The sequence below is a fragment of the Choloepus didactylus genome, chromosome 2 (genome assembly GCF_015220235.1).
Source record: "Choloepus didactylus isolate mChoDid1 chromosome 2, mChoDid1.pri, whole genome shotgun sequence".
NCBI classification, from domain to species: domain Eukaryota; kingdom Metazoa; phylum Chordata; class Mammalia; order Pilosa; family Megalonychidae; genus Choloepus; species Choloepus didactylus.
The window spans coordinates 132,455,361-132,476,300 of NC_051308.1; the positions used below are offsets into that span (position 1 = coordinate 132,455,361).

At 38.5% G+C, this 20,940-nt stretch overlaps 1 protein-coding gene across 2 annotated transcripts in view; it reads right to left on the minus strand.

Moving 5' to 3' along the window:
- The window catches only part of FAM102B (family with sequence similarity 102 member B), a 75,001-nt gene that overhangs the window by 11,852 nt on the left and 42,209 nt on the right, over positions 1–20,940 (minus strand). Inside the window, exons 6-11 of one of the 2 annotated variants that reach the window (XM_037826489.1) lie at positions 12,062–12,165; positions 8,137–8,232; positions 7,813–8,002; positions 7,579–7,706; positions 6,705–6,774; positions 3,018–5,334 (exon numbers count right to left, since the gene is read on the minus strand). In XM_037826489.1, the coding sequence (XP_037682417.1) occupies positions 5,178–5,334; positions 6,705–6,774; positions 7,579–7,706; positions 7,813–8,002; positions 8,137–8,232; positions 12,062–12,165 (745 nt within the window). In that variant the 3' untranslated portion in view covers positions 3,018–5,177. Of the gene's footprint in view, positions 1–3,017; positions 5,335–6,704; positions 6,775–7,578; positions 7,707–7,812; positions 8,003–8,136; positions 8,233–12,061; positions 12,166–20,940 lie in introns of those variants that run through there. The other variant, XM_037826490.1, reaches the window with a different exon arrangement.

Genomic DNA, 20,940 nt, shown 5'->3' on the forward strand with positions numbered 1-20,940 from the left:
GAGATGTTGCTCATATTTTTTCATTCTTTTCTCCATCTGCTCCTTTGCGTGTAGGCTTTCAGGTGTTTTGTTCTCCAGTTCCTGAGTGTTTTCTTCTACCTCTTGAGATCTGCTGTTGTATGTTTCCATTGTGTCTTTCATCTCTTGTGTTGTGCCTTTCATTTCCATAGATTCTACTAGTAGGTTTTTTGAACTTTTGATTTCTGCCGTATACATGTCCAGTTCTTCCTTTACAGCCTCTATCTCTTTTGCAATATCTTCTCTAAACTTTTTGAATTGATTTAGCATTAGTTGTTTAAATTCCTGTATCTCAGTTGAAGTGTACGTTTGTTCCTTTGACTGGGCCATAACTTTGTTTTTCTTAGTGTAGGTTGTAATTTTCTGTTGTCTAGGCATGGTTTCCTTGGTTATCCAAATCAGGTTTTCCCAGACCAAAACAGGTTCAGGTCCCAGAGGGAAGAAATATTCAGTATCTGGTTTCCCTGTGGGTGTGTCTTAGAAAATTGCTCCACCCTTTGATGCCTCAGGTCACTGTGCTTTTCTGCCCAGCAGGTGATGCCTGTTAGCCTATAATTCTTGACTGGTGTGAGGAGGTATGGCCGTGTTCCCCCAGGCTCTGGGGTCTGGTTCTGAATGGAAAGGGCCCCACCCCTTTCCTCCTAGAGAAGACAGACCCCCCAGGTGGAGGTCATTAGCATTTCAATTGTCTCGCTCTCTGCTTGTGATGTCTCCACCCTTCCCAGAGTCACAGCCCTGGAAACTGAAAATGACTGGGGCTTTCTCCACTGAGCCAAAAAAGAAACAGATAGTCCCCTTCAGACCCAGTCCAAGGGAACCCTCCGGCTCTCCCGGGTCAGTCTTCACCCAAAGCCTCTGTCTGTTTTTTGGGGATGCGTACCTGTAGTGAGCAGTTCACATTCGCTACCTAAAACCCCAGTTGGAGCTCAGCTGAGCTGTATTCGCTTACTGGGAGAGAGCTTCTCTGTGGCACCACGAGGCTTTGCAGCTCGGGCTATGGGGGAGGGGGTTTCACGACTTGGTTCCGCAGGTTTTACTTACAGATTTTCTGCTGTGTTCTCGGGCATTCCTCCCAATTCCGGTTGGTGTATGATGAATGGATGGTCTCGTTTGTCCCCCCCCAGTTATTCTGGATTATTTACTAGTTGTTTCTGGTTTTTTGTAGTTGTTCCAGGGGGACTACTTAGCTTCCACTCCTCTCTATGCGGCCATCTTGCCCCTGAATGCTACTCTGCAGCTATCTTTTTGGTAGAAAGTGAGAGATGTAAAGTATTTTGCCAAGGTCATGGCTGAGCTAAGTCATTGTGGCTAGGCCAGAATGAAATCTAAGTCTGCCTGACTTCAGGGCCCATTTTCTTTTCACCATTACACATTGTCTCTAACTGCTCAGCCTTTCTGTAGCATATAATATGAATTATCTACTTCAATTCCCAATTCCTACTTCAGGCTTTCATGTATTCACTGATCACTGTAACATTTATTTGGGAAGGGAGTGAGAGCCACAATTATTTTCTTTACCATATGAATGCCTTTATATCCCAGGTTTTATATTAATCCTCAATTAGAAATTATCTTTCTTTCTTCTGAAATACACAAACATTAACAGCTAGTACTGTTAATTACTGCCAAGCAATTTAGGTACTTTACATAAATTATCTAAAATTTAATTCTTGCAAAAAATCCTGTGAGATAGGTAACATAATTATCACTCCCATTTTATAGGTGAGGAAACTGAAGTTTATAGACATTAAGTAACCTGAGTAAAGTCAATAGCGGAAGAACTAGGACTTGATCTCAGGCAGTTTGAAGCCACAGCCTATGGTCTTGAGCATTTACTATTTAACTTCATTTTTTAAAATCTCTTGTTGTTCACCAGTACCTAAATTAGTAACAGCTAGGATTTACTGAACATATTCTCTCATTTACCCTTTAAAACAATCCCTTCAGGTAGGTATGATTATCCCCATTTTTCAATAGTGGTAACTAAGGTTCCACTGAGGTTAAATGATTTACCCAGGTTAGAAGAGTGATTTACTAAGAACCCAAGTCTCTTTAACTAAAAAAAAAAAAACAAACCAAAACAGAAAAACAAACAAAAAACCAAACACATGTTCTCTCCAGACACTGTCCTCAAAATACTACTTTTCTGCCTGGTTCCCTGATATTTGTCTCTCCTTGCTCCAATCTACCCTCAAAATTATGGTTAGCTACTTTGCCAAAATGCCAATTTGTTAGGTCACTTCCCTGTCTAAGAATGACCAATGGCTCCCCACTGTACACAGGATAAAGGATAAACTTGCTATCATGGTGTCTAATGCCCTCTTCTATTTGGCTTCAAGGTCTTTGTCAACTCATGCCCTCCAACTCCCTTCCTCATGCCCCTCTCTTTAGAAAAACTGTTTATTAGCAATTCTTTAAATAGATTTTATTATTCATAGAAGTCAGTAAAGTACAGTGGTTAAGTATAATGGGCTTTGGGAGTGTGCCAGTTTGAATGTATTGTGTCCCCCAAATGCCATTATCTTTGACGTAGTCTTGTGGGGCAGACGTTTTGGTGCTGATTAGATTTGCTTGGAATGTGCCCCACCCAGCTGTGGGTGATGACTCTGATGAGATGTTCCCATGGAGGCATCGCCCCACCCATTCAGGGTGGGCCTTGATCAGTGGAGCCATATAAATGAGCTGACTCAAAGAGAAGGAACTCAGTGCAGCTGTGAGTGACGTTTTGAAGAGGAGCAAGCTTGCTAGGGAGGAACATCCTGGGAGAAAGCCATCTTGAAACCAGAACTTTGGAGCAGACGCCAGCCACGTGCCTTCCCAGCTAACAGAGGTTTTCCGGACACCATTGGCCATCCTCCAGTGAAGGTACCCGATTACTGATGTGTTACCTTTGCACACTTTATGGCTTTAAGACTGCAACTGTGTAGCCAAATAAACCCCCTTTTTATAAAAGCCAATCCATCTCTGGTGTTTTGCATTCTGCAGCATTAGCAAACTAGAACAGGGAGACATGAGTTTGAATCTTAATTCTTTCACTTACTAGTTTTAAGGCTTTAGGCAAATTATTCAACCTGTCTGTACCTTTGTTTTCCTTTTTTAAAACTAATAATGTCATAAGCATTGAAAGAGATAATGTAAGAATTAAATGAAACAAACATATGTACCAGGTACATAACAGATGCTGAATAAATGTTAGCAATAATTACTATATTATTATTTATTATATATTATAATTATTACACCTACAAGTTCATTCTATTTGTTTCTACTAACAGTAATATTTGCCTTCCCATATTTGCCAGATAACCTCTCTCTTATTTTTTACTTTCCCAGAGACTCTCTTCAAATGTCAACTCTTCTAGGAAGTTTTCTCTGTCTGAGTGAGGGCCATCTCTCTTCTCTCAGAGTTCCTTCTACTTCTCTGGAATGTAGCATTATTATGATATTACAACTTTTGGTTGACTTGCCTGTCTCACTTGCTAGAAAGAGCCAGAAAGTAAATATTTTAGGCTTTATGAGCCATATGGTTTCTGTTGCAACTATGAACTCTGCCATTGTAGTATCAAAGCATCCATAGACAACATGCACACAAATAGGCATGGTTGTGTTCCAGTAAAACTTTATTCACAAATAAGAGCAGTGCGTAAAAGCTGGCTCTTTTCTCTTTGCATCTTTACCCATAATTTGGTCCCCCAAAGTTACTGAATTCAATGCACAGATAAGCAAATGAAAGTTAATAACAAGTCTAGATTGTGTTACATCCTCAATAAATCCTTCCTCAAATTAACTTCTTCACAGCATCTTTGTATGTCCCTCTCTTACCTACCTATCACATCAAATTGATGATGGAGGGCCTTCCTGTTGAACTCTTATTTTTGTACCCCTTGTGCCCTGTAATGTTCTGGACCCATAGAAGAACTCAATAAAATGAGTATAGGTAGGAGACATGAATTAAAAATGAGTTCAGGTTTTAAACATGAGAGAATTAAATAATATTCTTGATCCAAGGGGCTTCTTCCCCCTGCATCTCTGACTCACTCTGTAGTTATGTGACAGAAAGTGAAAGAAATATTACAAGGAAATCTGAGTATCAGGGATGCAGAGAAGGGCAGGGATCAGGCTGTAGGCAGGCAGCGGGAGCAGCTGGGATTCCTAAAGTGCCCTCGATTATCAGTGTACACTACTATCTGCTGCAGTACCAGGAATCAAGTTCATTTGAATAACAACAAAAATAATGTTTGGCCCTTAGAAAATTTTTTTTGTATGTATATTAGACTCTTGTGAGGTGGAGGAAAAGAGTACAAGAAAGGCTAATAATAGCTTATGTTGCTGAGTAGTTGTATAATTGCTCATAAACAGATAAGAACGCAGACTGAAAAAATAATTTTGCTTTGCTCTTTATAAAACATCAGACTAAGAACTCTTTTCTAAAGATTCTTTTTATATTGTATCTTGCACAATGCTCTACAGGTTCTTTACTAATATATTCTAAAAATACATCTAAGGAAGTTAAATTGACCTATAAAATATAATTTCAAACATCCCCAGAACAAGGAAAACCAAGAGCTACATACCTTAAGTAACTACTAATTTTTAAGTTTCCTAGCCTCCATTTAATAAGAAATTTGCAATCTACATGCTCTACTTATGAACTTTTTTTAAAATAGAATGCAAGGTTTTATTTGCCATCACTCCTTAGGAGGCAGTAAGCTTTCCAATTTGACTAGTCCTCCTGAAAAGGGGACACAGAGATTGCAAAGTGTTTTCAGAAAATTCACAGGTGCAGAGAAAGGATTGTAAGGTTTAACTCAAAACACACACTCCAGAACCAATCCCAGCATTAACCTATCCAGTGTCACTCCTCTATTTGTCCTTTGGCATAAGAAATTAAGACTAACTATGATATCCATTGCCAGAAGGGGCAAATAATGTCAAGGAAGTCAAACAGTGATTCAGTAGAACAGCTCTGCGATCTGAAACTTGTAGTCTTTGCTTCAGCTTCTGTTACAGAAAGCACTAAAGACATCTAAGGCCACCCTGTCCCCTGTCACCAGAACTTGATGCGGACCATTTTTGATTCATAAATCTGATACCATTTAGAATTGATTGTGATGATTTTCTATCTTTGTAAAAAGGTTTCATGTATTTTGTGTTGAGAATTACAAGTGGGAGAGAGACATCTTGTCTTCCACCAGCACAGAGTCTGCCCCAAACTGGTCAGCACACTGCTTCATGGTGTCCAGGATGCTCCGGAACTGTGGGTCCATGGCAGAATTTAAGGCAGTCTTCAGCATATCATTCTTTAGGTAGTTCAATCTGTTCCAAATAGAAACTCGAATGATGCCATACTGATAGAGAGGGTCAAGAATGCTTCTCTCATCCAGTGAGGGGTTCCCAAAACTTTTGGCATTATTGAGAAGGAGGACCATACAAGTGCCTTCACCATTTTGAAAGCTCTTTTAGTGATGGTGCTCAGCATTGCCAATCAGGTCATCAAAGGCAGCTGTGTCAATAATGTCTAGGAGATGTGGGCCAGAGTCAAAAGGCAGCTGTCCTCATACTCCTGCCTGGGCCAATCTGCCTTCTCAGTAAGCCCTGCCCCATGGCTATTGGTGTTTTGGCAGAGGCCACGCATCTGGGAGCCAGAGTGTGGCAGATCAGCACAAGCTGGCTCTGCTTCTCAGCAGTTATAACACTTCCCATAGAAGCAAGTATTGTTTCTTACAAATAGGAAGGTGCTCAATAGCTTCTGCCTGGTAACAGAAGCTTTGATCTCTGCCCTAGATTAACATATCTTCCAATAACCAAGAGGGCTGGCAGAAACCCAGAATCCTGTCCCAGTGAAAGGCTGCTACCTCTGTGTTGTGTCTATCACGATCAGCATATTGTTCCCTACCTACCACATAGTCTCAGCTATACCATTTAGGTTGGAAGACAATGTTCTGACCTCCTTCAAGTATCAGTAAGGCTTTCAGTTGTGTCCCTTTAAAATCCACATCAGCTTTAGTGATTTTCTTGGTGGCCATGGCATACCTGATTGCCTCGAGCTCTGATGCCCCTTCAGGGTTCTGTTCCTGAGTACTCTTCCTACCACTAGGCTGCAATCTCCTAGAATAGGGAGATGCAGTTTCGGCTCCAGCTTACCCAGAGACCAGCTATCATTTTGTGAAAAGCCTTCTGTCCTCTCAGTTGGCAGCTGAGGTATCTAAGTTATCAATCAGGAAAATTTTGGTAAAGATAAAGATGACAAGGAGAATCACTAACAGCAGAACTCGTTGCTTTAGCTTCATGTTGACCTCTTTTTTTTCTTCCCTTACCTAATCTCTCGCTTATCAAGGAGAGCAGGTGGTCATGGTTAGCAAGGAGATTCCATGATTATACACATTGGTCCGTGTCTTCACTGAAGCACCCCCCAAAATCATTGCTTGTGCCTTTTTATTTTCCTTTGATAAGCACTTTCAAATATGGAAGGGCCTCTTGTTGACTGATTCCACTGTATGGTTTTAGGGGCCAAAGTTCAACATCTTTACATACTTCAGAAAAGTTATTATTGCCAAGCCCTAGGTTCGTTCCGTGGCAGCTGGCACAATACGTGTGGCATGGCCCTGGCTGTCCCTGCCACCTTTGGTGCTGGGGATGGGTTAGTCTATCCTTTGTTTTAATAAGATATTACTTGGACTACATACCTATTTGGGAGATGATGACTGCCAAAGGTTGTACTTCCTCCAGGCCCGACAAATAACCTCAGTCCTTCTTCTGCAATATACATTTAAGATGTTTGTTATTTGTACAATTATTAGACTATTGCCAAATAATATTCATGTTTTAACAATTCACATTTTACATTTCAGTTTTTGCTTATTGAAGAAATTTAAAACTTAAAAAAATCAAAATTACATGCATGTTTTAAAACAGGCAATTTAAAAGATATCTTAATAGTTATTTCTCACCAACTTTCCTAAAGCTCTTTTTCTTTTGACTGAGTAATGAGGACAGCTCTTCCTACAAATCTCCACAAGTAATGTTTATTTCTTTCTCTTTAACCAGTCACATAATGAAACCAAGCCGACTGTTAAGTGCTCTCTGTTCACACAAGCATGAATAATTACACCTTTCAAACTGGTGGCATATAAATTTCCAGTTTCAGTGAAAGGCTAAGAAGGGAATGAAGGCTTCTGTTATTCACTATCATTTTAAGAGCACCACCCAATCCTCCATATTACAACAGTGACTGGAAGCATTTATATCCAGGTTTGATAGAAGCAGATGCTAACATCTACCGTAAGGTACACATGAACACTGATGCGTAATTAAAAAATACAATAAATAAAGCTTTCTTTAAAATTAATTCCTGTTAACTAAAGTCCATTCTTTACCAAATTCAATACCCATTCTTAGAAAGATATGAGCTACAAAATTATCTTGAGATTGTTAGGACATGAAATTTATTTCACAAATATGCAACAGTTAGCATCATGATGCACTGACTCTTTGATGCTGACCGCATGGATTACACAAACGTGGATTGCACAAATTTATCTTTAACAGTTACCCACATACCTTCTGCACTGGAATCTAGGCTGAAGTCTTGACTTTGTAATATTTTCTCCACAATATCATCTGCATCCACTCTGGTGGCATCAACTCGCTTCAGTTGAGATTCCACAGAATCTTGTTTCACTGGGTATCTTCGAAAATTTAAAGAATTAAATTTATTTCCTTTTCATTATGTATTGAAACAAAGCGTATTTTGTTTGTTTGTTTGTTTGTTTAAACTGAAACCCAAAAGGATACCTGTTGAAGTTTTCTGATGCTGTATCTTCTTTATCGGTTGAATCAAGATTTGGGTCAACTATTTTTTGCTCAATTTCATCACACGGCTCTAGAATACTTTCAATTCCTGTTGATGTACTACCCACTGAGGTATTTCTCCTGTGGCAGAACTCAGAGAAACTGGATGACCGGGAGTGACATGTGCTATAGCCTGTCAGAGAAAATCACTTTGGTTATAGTATTAATATAAAAAATTGACTGTAATCTAACATTCTTCTCCACACTAAAGCAGCTTCAAGTCACTTTAGAATGTCTAAGGAATCCGACTTCACTGTTACCCTCTACCTGATACTTTTGACTGCTGGCTGGCATGGCTCGATGTTCGGGAATGTCCACAGGCACCAAGTTCATCGGGAACAGAGGCACTCTTTGCTGAAAGATCTACAATATGTCATAATATGATGTTATTATTTCCTGCCAACAAGTTGATGGTCAATTTATATTCTAATATGCAGATTTTATGAGCTCTGTCAAGTTCATTATCAACAAAAAGTAATTTTCAAAGTGACAGAAATCCCTTTAAATCAGAACAATGAAAACACTGTTGCAAGAAATATAAAACACTTAAATACCTTAATTTTTAGAATCATATTTTTCATTAGATTTAAAGACACTATCTTGAATAAAATAAAACTATCTTCAGTTTTTGTTTTCAGCATTTCTCTAATAAAAATAGGTCAGATGTGTTCTTATAAATTCTACAAAATTTTCAGGTGTTAATGTGGCTTTTGAGGAAATTTTGTTTCCTCAAAAATTTATCACAGCAGTAAACTGAAGAGCACTTTATTACTTTAATGTTAACACTGCTAGTGCTAGGCTATAATTTGGGCAATATCTGTGGCTTAAAATCAACAGCACAGAATGTAGCACTGAGAATAAGACTTCTTAAGAACTTAATTATAGCATTCAGCTTCAAAGTAAATGTCCAAAAAGCAGTGTCAAAGCTATACAATATCTCTAGCAGTTCCCAGATTATACGCATATTCCAGCTATCGATTTTGTATTTCCAGAACCAGGCTTCTTTCACAGAATGCAGAACTGTGACCATTTTCACTAAAATGAATTATTTGGAAACAAGAACTGTTTTTTGCTTAGAGGCGGAAGGAAACCATTGACTAATACAGCAGTTATAGCATCAGTTCTATAAATGATATTGGATGCAATTGGACCAACAAATGCTGTCAAAAAGCAAGCTACTGGAGCAACCTGGCCCTTCAGCAAAGGCTTCTCATTTTTGGACAGACGTAAGATGCAAGTCTAAACAAGCATCCCTAGTTCTGGTCTACAGTGGTCCTCATCCAAAGGTTAACACATACAAAATCTGAGCTCAGAGTTGGTTCATATTAAGAATGATATAAGGCTAACTCTTTATTCCTGGGGTTGGCTCAGATCTTAATTCATCCATTTATCTAATAGTTTTCAAGATGCATTTATTTAATAAACATTTATTAAATTCTTATCAAGCCATGTGCTCAGCACTACACAAGATATAGGGGGTACAAAAATAAATAAGACAGAATACATGCACAGAGTTTAGAGGCAGAAGCAAACAGATATAATACAATGTGGTAAGTTCTAAAATTTACACATTGAAAGAAGGTAATGGGAGCTCAGAGGGGCAGTGCATTTAACACAACCTGGTAATGGGGGAAAGACCTCATAGAGGAGGTTAACCATGCAAGTTAAATATGGGAATTCCTAAGTAGAGGAGTTGGGGAAAGGCAGAGGGAAAAGAATGCCTTATTCGTGGAAAAGGAAATAGTTTGGTAAAGTTAGCACACAGGGTAGGAATATACATGACTGAGGCCAAAGAGGCTGGAGAGATAAGCAGAGGCCTACTGAAGAAGGCCCTTTATGTAATGCTACAGAGTTTAAATAAGAAAATAATTCAGTGGCTTTAAGCAAGGGCGTGACATGACCAGATCTACATTTTGGGATGACTGCTTTGGCAACAGGATGAACTGGGGGGTGAGGGGGTGGGGATTGGGTGTGTGTGTGGGGGGGTGGGAGGCAGATGGAGGGAAAGCACAGGAGCTGCAGATGAGAGACAGTTTGAAGACGGCCATTGAAAGCAGACTCTTGCTCCAGAGAAGCTAAGAGAGGACAAATACCCCACGTTCAACTAAAAGTGACATTTTTGAGGAACTGAAGCCTAGAGAGGAACATCCCAGGAGGAAGCCATTTTGAAACCAGAACTTTGGAGCAGACGCCAGCCATGTGCCTTTCCAGCTGAGAGTGAGAAATGTTTAGGAAGCACAAATGACAGGACTCAATTACTAAATATAATTTGAGACAGGGTAAGTTTCTAGTTTGGGTATCTGGGTGGACGGTAACATCATTAACTGAGATAGAAAATACATGAGGAAGGGTCAGTGGAGTTGTGTTGCATATATGGAATTTGAGACACCTGAGGATGCCCATTCAACAAATGTTCATTGAGTGCCTATTATATCCCCGGCATTATGTTGAAGATACAAAGATAAATAAGACCTGATCATAGGGAACTTAAAAGTCTAGCTAGAGAGAAAGGTAAACAGATGGATTTCAATACAAAAGGTGGCACGAGGTGGACGTTTCCAGAAAACATTGGGAAATATGTACTTGGCGTTCATGGGAGAGGCCTGCAGTTAATACGAATTTGTGAATTAAAAGTATTTAGCTTACGTTTACATGATCATATTGACATTTATGTGACAGTTAAATCTAAGGATAGTTAAAGGCCCAGGCAGAGTAAGTAGAGGGGACCAAATCCTGTGGGACATCAATGTTTAAGAGGACAGCGAAAGAAGCAGCAGCCTCCAAGCTAGAAAAGGAAAGGTCAGAGTGTTGATGTCCAAGAAAGACGACGCTTCAAGAAAGAGTAAGTGGCAAAGTCAGATAAGAACAGAAAAAATGTCCACAGGATTTAGCAATTGTAATTTACTGGAGATAGTATCAAGAAATGGTAGAAGACAGAAGAAACCAGAATCAATGGGAGGTATATTTTTTCTAGAAGTGTGATACACACACACACACACACACACACACACCATACATACATGGACAGAGAAGAGAGAGAAAAATGTATGTGTGAGGGGGAGGGAGAGAAAGAGAAGCAGACAGAGAAGTTAATGAGGTTTTGTTTGTTTGCTTTTTAGATAAGAAAGAATCTAGAATATTTAAATGCTGAAGGGAAAGAGCTAAAGGAAGGGCTAAAAGTACCTAAAGGATATGTTGATCCTAAATCATACTCAGGAAATTTAGTAGTCCCATTATCTGTAAGAAATTGTATTTGTATATATGAAAAGGTGGTTAAAATGTTAATCATATCACTTCACCTTCTTTTCCATTCTTTCAAACAACACACCCTCCTCACATAACATGGGAGATGACAAGAAGCTCTTAAGGCTAGTCTTTTTTTCTCCAACCAACTTGCCATTTTCCCCCACCCTTCTTTTAACTCCCAGAGTAGATTCTAACTATAGCTGGGAGTTTGCAAGGACAAGAGGATCTCAATGTGTGGGCCAGGGACCAGCAGTATTAGCATCACCTGGTAACTTGTTAGAAATACAAATTCTCAAGCCCTACTCCAGATATCTGAATGGAAACCAACACACACACACACACACACACACATACACACCATACATACATGGACAGAGAAGAGAGAGAAAAATGTATGTGTGAGGAGGAGGGAGAGAAAGAGAAGCAGACAGAGAAGGTAGTAAGTTAATGAGGTTTTGTTTGTTTGCTTTTTAGATAAGAAAGAATCCAGAATATTTAAATGCTGAAGGGAAAACTCTGATTTTGTTTTAATAAGCATACCAGGTGATTCTGATGCACACTAACATTTAAGACTCACTGACAGAGGGAAGATGACTCAAGGGAGAGAAGTAACACCTGGGAGGTGACTGCAGACGTTCTGGGCATATGGAATGGGGAAAATCCCGTAGAATTCACTGTTGTAATTTTGGGGAGTGTGTAGATGCAAAAGAGGGGCTGTGTGTCATCACAAAGAGGCTTTTAATTTGTCAGAGCACAATACTTTAGACAAAATGAACATCGGCTTCACCATGAATTATATAATTTAAATCTCTGATGATACTTACTGGCCCATTTCAAGCCATATATCCATACAATTTTAAATCTGGAAGGGACTCAGGCATCTTTTAGAACACTAAGTAGTACTTTCCTTACAAATTAAAAAACTACTATGCTTACACATTCATACCTGCTATTCCAAGATGGACTTTGAGAGTCTCTCCACCTTTTCTATCTTCTTCCAGAGATTCAGATTCACCAGCAACTGGTATAGACATCGATGTAGAAGGAGGCCTACAAATAAACATCTCTAAGGATCAGAACCTGATTTATGTGTGAGCCTGAGATTGGCAGTCAGTACACAGTAATTAATAAGGTGCCTGATAATGTTATCCTTTGAGGATGAAAGTAATTTAAAAAATCAACAATCTCAAAACCTGAATAAATTTCAATTAGAAAAAAGTTTTTTACATAACATAAAATGTAAGACCAGAAAGGGTCTCCATGGAGTCCTGAAAAGAGAGAAGGAATCCGTCAGTGTGTTCCCAGCACTGATCAGTGGAAGCTTCACTTATCAATTCAACTCCCCAGACCAGGCAGGGAGGTATCTCTGTGGTGGACATGGAGGCATCAAGCCTCTTTTTATCTGATGAAGGAGAATAACTCACACCTCCTGCTTCAATGCCCAAGCTCTCCTGCTGGCTCCACTTATTTCTTAAATAGCATCCATGGTTTTATCTTCAACATTCTCCTTTAAACAGTTCACATAGCAGGAGAGTCTATACAGAGGCCCAGTTATTTAGGTTTGTTTTTCGGACTGGATTCTCTGGGAGTAGGTGATGGATATATTTTATTGCTTAATTCAAGGCTCCTGTGCCAATGTGGGAGCTGTGAACCAGGGAGGTGTGGACAAGTTTGAGTCCTAATAAGTTTTGTTTTTTCTTTAACATAGGAATTTTTATTTTAAAACATCCTCAACCATGGGAGGTTAATATTCCAGAGGAAAACCATATCCTTCTAAAAATTATCCCTTGGTGACCTGAGATAAAATAGGAATTGGCTGCAGCTGTGACTGATGACTCAGCGAAGGGCGTATCTTCCACAAAGAGAGAATCCAAGAAGAACAGATAAGCTATTTAACGTTCTGGGGATGCCCAGAAATGACTATGGTCTGTTAATTTCTGATGGATATAGTAGGAACAAGTTCACAGAAATGTTGCTATATTATGTAACTTTCTTGGGGTAAAGTAGGAACATGTTGGAAGTTAAGCAGTTATCTTAGGTTAGTTGTCTTTTTCTTACTCCCTTGTTATGGTCTCTTTGAAATGTTCTTTTATTGTATGTTTGTTTTCTTTTTAACTTTTTTTTTCATACAGTTGATTTAAAAAAGAAGGGAAAGTTAAAAAAAAAAAAAAGAAAAGAAAAAAGACAAACAAGGAAAAAAAAAAAAAAAAAAGATGTAGTGCCCCCTTGAGGAGCCTGTGGAGAATGCAGGGGTATTTGCCTACCCCACCTTCATGGTTGCTAACATGACCACAGACATAGGGGACTGGTGGTTTGATGGGTTGAGCCCTCTACCATAAGTTTTACCCTTGGGAAGACGGTTGCTGCAAAGGAGAGGCTAGGCCTCCCTGTATTTGTGCCTAAGAGTCTCCTCCTGAATGCCTCTTTGTTGCTCAGATGTGGCCCTCTCTCTCTGCCTAAGCCAACTTGAAAGGTGAAATCACTGCCCTCCCCCCTACGTGGGATCAGACACCCAGGGAAGTGAATCTCCCTGGCAACGTGGAATATGACTCCCGGGGAGGAATGTAGACCCGGCATCGTGGGATGGAGAACATCTTCTTGACCAAAAGGGGGATGTGAAAGGAAATGAAATAAGCTTCAGTGGCAGAGAGATTCCAAAACGAGCCGAGAGATCACTCTGGTGGGCACTCTTACGCACACTTTAGACAACCTTTTTTAGGTTCTAAAGAATTGGGGTAGCTGGTGGTGGATACCTGAAACTATTAAACTACAACCCAGAACCCATGAATCTCGAAGACAGTTGTATAAAAATGTAGCTTATGAGGGGTGACAGTGGGATTGGGAATGCCATAAGGACCAAACTCCACTTTGTCTAGTTTATGGATGGATGTGTAGAAAAGTAGGGGAAGCAAACAAACAGACAAAGGTACCCAGTGTTCTTTTTTACTTCAATTGCTCTTTTTCACTCTAATTATTATTCTTGTTATTTTTGTGTGTGTGCTAATGAAGGTGTCAGGGATTGATTTAGGTGATGAATGTACAACTATGTAATGGTACTGTAAACAATCGAAAGTACAATTTGTTTTGTATGACTGCGTGGTATGTGAATATATCTCAATAAAATGATGATTAAAAAAAAAAAAAAAAGAGAGAATGCAGTTGGCTGGATTTAATCCAATCAATCAGCTGAAGACTTTTTTTTTTTTTAAATTCATTTTATTGAGATATATTCACATACCACGCAGTCAACCAAAACAAATCATACTTTCGATTGTTTACAGTACCATTACATAGTTGTACATTCATCACCCAAATCAATCCCTGACACCTTCATTAGCACACACACAAAAATAACAAGAATAATAATTAGAGTGAAAAAGAGCAATTGAAGTAAAAAAGAACACTGGGTACCTTTGTCTGTTTGTTTCCTTCCCCTATTTTTCTACTCATCCATCCATAAACTAGACAAAGTGGAGTGTGGTCCTTATGGCTTTCCCAATCCCATTGTCACCCCTCATAAGCTACATTTTTATACAACTGTCTTCGAGATTCATGGGTTCTGGGTTGTAGTTTGATAGTTTCAGGTATCCACCACCAGCTACCCCAATTCTTTAGAACCTAAAAAGGGTTGTCTAAAGTGTGCGTAAGAGTGCCCACCAGAGTGACCTCTCGGCTCCTTTTGGATTCTCTCTGCCACTGAAGCTTATTTCATTTCCTTTCACATCCCCCTTTTGGTCAAGAAGATGTTCTCCGTCCCACGATGCCAGGTCTACATTCTTCCCCGGGAGTCATATTCCACGTTGCCAGGGAGATTCACTCCCCTGGGTGTCTGATCCCATGTAGGGGGGAGGGCAGTGATTTCACCTTTCAAGTTGGCTTAGCTAGAGAGACAGGGCCACATCTGAGCAACAAAGAGGCATTCAGGAGGAGGCTCTTAGGCACAACCATAGGGAGGCCTAGCCTCTCCTTTGCAGCAACCATCTTCCCAAGGGTAAAACCTGTGGTAGAGGGCTCAACCCATCAAACCACCAGTCCCCTATGTCTGTGGTCATGTTAGCAACCATGGAGGTGGGGTAGGCGAATACCCCTGCATTCTCCACAGGCTCCTCAAGGGGGCACTACATCTTTTTTTTTTTCCTTGTTTTTCTTTTTTCTTTTTTTAACTTTCCCTTCTTTTTTAAATCAACTGTATGAAAAAAAGTTAAAAAGAAAACAAACATACAATAAAAGAACATTTCAAAGAGACCATAATAAGGGAGTAAGAAAAAGACAACTAACCTAAGATAACTGCTTAACTTCCAACATGTTCCTACTTTACCCCAAGAAAGTTACCTAATATAGCAACATTTCTGTGAACTTGCTCCTACTATATCCAAGCTGAAGACTTTTAAGCAAGACAGACAGAGGACCTTCACTTCTTCGGCTGACCAGCGAAGCATTTCCTGAGGAGTTCGTTGAAGTTGCCAGTTCATTTCCTGAGTTCATCGAACACGTTCGTCGAAGATTCCAGTTCACTTCCTGAGGAATTCGTCAAAGTTGCCAGTTCGTTTCCTGAGGAGTTCGTTGAACATCTTCATTGGAGTTGCCAGTTTGCTGACTGCCCAATGGGATTTGGACTCGTGCATACCCACAGTTGCGTGAGTCACTTTTATAAATCTTATATTCATAGATATCTCTCATTGATTCTGTTTCCCTAGAGAACCCTAACTAATACAGTGGTCGAAGGGATCATACAGTTGACCAATTATGTGGTAATTCTTCATATATACATATACACACAAACACACATATAATTTATTTATTTTTAACGTAATTTTATTGCGATACATTCACATACCATACAATCCTTCCAAAGTATACAATCAATGGTTCAGTATCATCACATATTTGTGTATTCATCTATGTGATAATTCTTTAATTCTTTTTAGGATATCTCAATGGTATCATCAGGCTCTTTAGGTCTGTGGGGGTATTGACAATTAAGACTGCCATTAAACCCATTTAATTTAGACTGTTTCTAGCTCAGTAGCTCCTAAATTCCAGACTTGTATATCCTACAGAAACATTTCCAAGATTTGTCCTACCAGTATATCAAACTCAATAAATTCCCAACTAAACTCATCTTCTTTCTTCAAACTTGTTTTCTTCTTTTATTCCTTATTTCTGTGGATGCCAGTATAATCCACAAAAGTCACCCAAACTAGAATCCTGGATATTACCTCTATCTCCTTCTTACTCACATTTCCTAATATTAAATCAATTTCCAAATCCCACAGATTGTCTCTCTTAACATCTTTTCTATTCATCATATCTTCTCCACCTCCACTAACTACTTTACTTTTGGCCGTTATACTTTCTCCTGGAAGACTGCAAGTCTTCTAATTGGTTCATGCTACTATCACTGTGGTCATTCTGAAATGTGCATCTGAATATGCTACACTCTGATTTAAAAGCCTTCAATAGCTCCTCTGGGATAAAGCTCAAACTCCTTAGAATGGCATAAAAGTTCCTTCACAGTCTGGCCTAGACTTACTTCTTCAAGTACCAACAGCAATGAAAAAACAGCTTGTTTAAAAAAAAAATGTAATCAACATTCCATGAGAAAAACTAATATTTAAAAGAAATACACTTACAAAGAATGGACTCTATAGTCACATTTGTAAATCACTGATGGATAATTCATGTCTGCATATCTAAATTCTTATCCTTTTAATACCAGAGGTGGCCTGATTGCAGTGTCTCCATCCTCCTACCTCTTTACTTGCTTTCCAACCCTTCAGAACTCCCAAATTATTTGTTCAATATGACTGAGCTGTCTAGGGATAAATAACCACTGAGTGCCTGTCATGTGCCAGTTTTTATTCAATTACCCGTTTGTTCTGAAAATGTTTTTACATCTCTCATCAGAAATGGCTTAATAAAGTTTGATTATAGAAAGAGATGGGATGATTTTACTTTAACTTCATAGTAATGTTAAGAATACATGAAGAATGACCCCAAAGAATGACAATACTACTATTTACTTGGCATTCTGTAAATATTCCATGTCCTATCACAATGCCATAGACTTGTACAAACCATTTTTTCTTCTTGGAATGCCTCCTCTGCTTGGTAAATTTCAGTATCACCACCACCACCCCACCCCCAGTGAAGACTTACCTGACATTCAAGGAATAGTTGTTAGGGATCCTATCCTCTATGCATTCACGAAATCATTTTTCACAACAGTAATTTCCTGCCTTTTAGAATACGAATGCTTCAGAGCCTTGCTATTCAAGAGGGTTACATTACCCTTAGATCTCCTTTGCCAGAAAATTATCAAATGCCAGTATTACATAATTTCTCTCCCAAATAACCTTTTTATTCACCAGCACTAGTAGTTTAGAAATAGTCTAAATTAAATGGGTTCAATGGCAGTCTTAATTGTCAATACCCCCAAAGACACTGTATGTTCTGTGTCTGTGTTCCACTTAAATAACTGAATCTCTTCAGAGAAGGGGTTAGATGTCATTTAGCTTGCTAAGTGCTGGTGTGTGATAGACAATCAATTCATATGTATTGAATCGATGAGCCTCAATGTCCTCACTTAAAATGGATAATACATAATTGTTTCAAGAACTAACTTGGAATACAGTAGCAGTCACGACGAAATCATTTTGACAACGGTAATTGCCTTCCTTTTAGAATACAAATGCTTCAGAGCCTTGCTATTCAAAAGGGTTACATCATCCTTAGATCTGCTTTACCAGCAAATTATCAAATGCCAGTATTATATAATTTCTCTCCCAAATAACCTTTTTATTCACCAGCACTAGTAGTTGGCTTTCTTTTCAGTTATTTTCATTCCTTTATAAGAGTTGGTGCATACTTAAAGTTTTGAGGGTAGGTGGTTAAGTTGACTTACCAGCTGTAATCTTCATAAATACTGGCCTTATAGTAAAATTTGTGTTTCAGAAAAATTATACAATATATGTCACAGATCTGCTCACAAAATATCAAAATAGAATTTAAATCTGAGAACACTAAAGATCTGCTGCACTTGTGTTTTTCTCTAGTAAACTTTAAAAACTTTATATCATGAAAAATTCAAAGACAGACAAAAGCAGAGAGAATAGTAGAATGATTTCCTCCAGGAGTTATTTACATATCTGTGCCACACGGGGATACTAAGTCAAGTAACTTAACTGCTCTGTGCAGATATGTTTCCTCATCTATAAAATGAGAACTTGGATCACACCAGTACTTTTTAAACTGACTTCATGAAGCTCTTTTAGGGACTTCTGGGAGTAGGTAGGGCAGTGTGCTCTCCCGTCTCACCCCTCAAAAGGTGATTTTATATACTGGGATTCATAGTACATATGAGCAAAGGGTTTTGTGGCTAAATATTCTGAAAAAAAAAAAATCATTGGACTAGGCAACTTTGAACATTCTTTTGGCTCTAAAATAGTAAGGTTTTATATATTTGATATATGTTCAAATATAACATGATAAAAATAATTTACTTTTTACCTCAATAGTTCAAACATTTTTCTAGTCAATACACACTTAATATCTGCAAGGGCATGGATGTGTTAAAGCCTCTCTTTTTCTACTAACAGTTGCACAATTTTAGATATTCAAAGAAAAGAGAAAATATAAACTATTGAGGGTTTGATTTTCCTGGGAAATACTTTTATGTATCTTGGGATTAGGTAAGCTTTGTTTATTCTTGAGTTATAAAAGTCTTTATAAATATCAATGCTAGATTGCCAGAATTAGATTTGTGGAGATAATATAAAACATTAAATGATTGATTTCAAGTTCCTTTATCATCAGTATCTGAGTTTCACAAGTTTAGAGATAAAATGGTAAGAGAAGGGGCCAGAAAGGAAGAAACCATAAAAAGTCCAAGGGAAAGAATCATGAATTAATTTTCTTCTACTAGATTGTGCTGCTCATTTTCTCATTTTATCCTATACTGATTCTACCAGAAAAACAAAATAAGTGTTACCCGAGAGACCAAAAATAGTAGGGCAAAAATTGTTTAGTCCCAAGAGCACAGCAAATAAAGAAAACAGCAAGGAAATTATGGTCTGTGAGAAGACAGTGCAGGAAGGTTAAGTGACAGAAAAATGCACAGTTCTAATCAAGAGTTGATTTGTATTAATAATATATTTTTGTCTTTACAAAACAGTATGTAAGTAGAGAAATATATATATGGACATACATAACATATGGACAGTGCTTTCTAAGTTATAAGAGCTATAACATAACTTTTTTACTTTTCTAAATATATTTTTTCTCTGATATTTGAATAACATCTAGTGAACTTTCACTTTTAATTATTAAGTGTCTTCAAGGTTGTTGGCAATCCTATTCCATTTCCCTGTTCAGTTCACTCTCCCACTGTCTAAGAAGTCTTTCACACAACTTTTCCTCTCTTCTCAAACTCCCACCTGTCATCTTTCCCATTCTTGGTCTTGAATCACCATCTTAGTTCCTGTTTCACTAAAAAATCAGAAGCAATTAGAAGAGAACTTCTATATGCTCCCACTTCTCATGTACCAAGCTATCTGCGTCCATTGCCATGTTCTAAGCTTTCATCCTATTACAAAAGATGAACTGTCCATCCTCTTTGCAAAGGCCAGATCCTCCACCTGGACACCTGACCCCATATTTCTTGACAATCCAAGGACAGTATTCTAGCAATTGTCCCTTTTCTGTTCTGCATCATCAATTTCTCCCTCTCTACTGGACCATTCCCATTAATATACAAATATGCTATATATACTATTTTCCATCTTTAAAAAAAGACCTTTCCCTTGACTGCCATCCTTTTTATCTATGACCCCATTTTTCTGTTCCTTTTTGCAGCAAAAGTCCTCATTAGAACTGTTTATACTCACTGTCTCCATTCTTCTGCAAAATTCTCTTTTATCCACTCCATTAAGGGTTTAGTCTAAAAGCATTCTATCAAAATGCTTGTCAAAATCACCAATGGTCTCAAAACTACAAAATCGAAAGTTCAATTCTCAGTTCTAATCTTCCTTTACCTATCTCATTAGTATATGGCATAGCTCATTACTTCCTCCTTTTTGAAATACTTTCTTCACTTGGTTTTCAGGACAGTACTGTCCTTTGGTTTCCTCCTCCGATCTCAAGTGTTTGCTCTTTTAATGTTTCTTCCTTGTCTCCCCAATCACAAACATGCTAGGATGCCCACATCTTAGTATGTAGTTCTTTCTTTTTCTCTACCTATATACACTACCTCTATGTCATTTCATCAAGTCTCATGGTTTTAATTACTATATATATGCTGATGATGCTATGATTTCCAAATTTATATCTCTAGCCTGGACATCCCCACTGAACCACAATAGTGATTTATTTGACTGCCTACTTGACATGTCCAGTCAGATGTTTAAAGGGATCTTAAACTTAACATGCCCACCACTTAAGCTCCCAACATCTTCCTCTTGCAGTCTTTTTCATCTCAATAAACAAATACCATTCTTCTAGTAACTAGGGCCAAAAACCTTTATATCATCCTGTGCTCCTACCATTCTGGTCTAAGCCATCACCCTCTCTTGCTTGGGTAATTGAAACAGCCTCCTAACACATCTCCCTATTTCTGTCCTTATCCGTCACTGCTCTTGGTTGTCTATTCCCTACCTACCAGCCACAAGGTGGATAACTTGACTCTTCTGCTCAAACCCCCCCAGTAGCTTTCTATCTTAGAGTATTAGCAGAAGTCATTATTATAATGGTCTACAAGACTCTTTATCATCTGACCTTATCTCCTACCACCCTCCTCCTCATTCACGGTGTTCTAAACACACTGTTCTC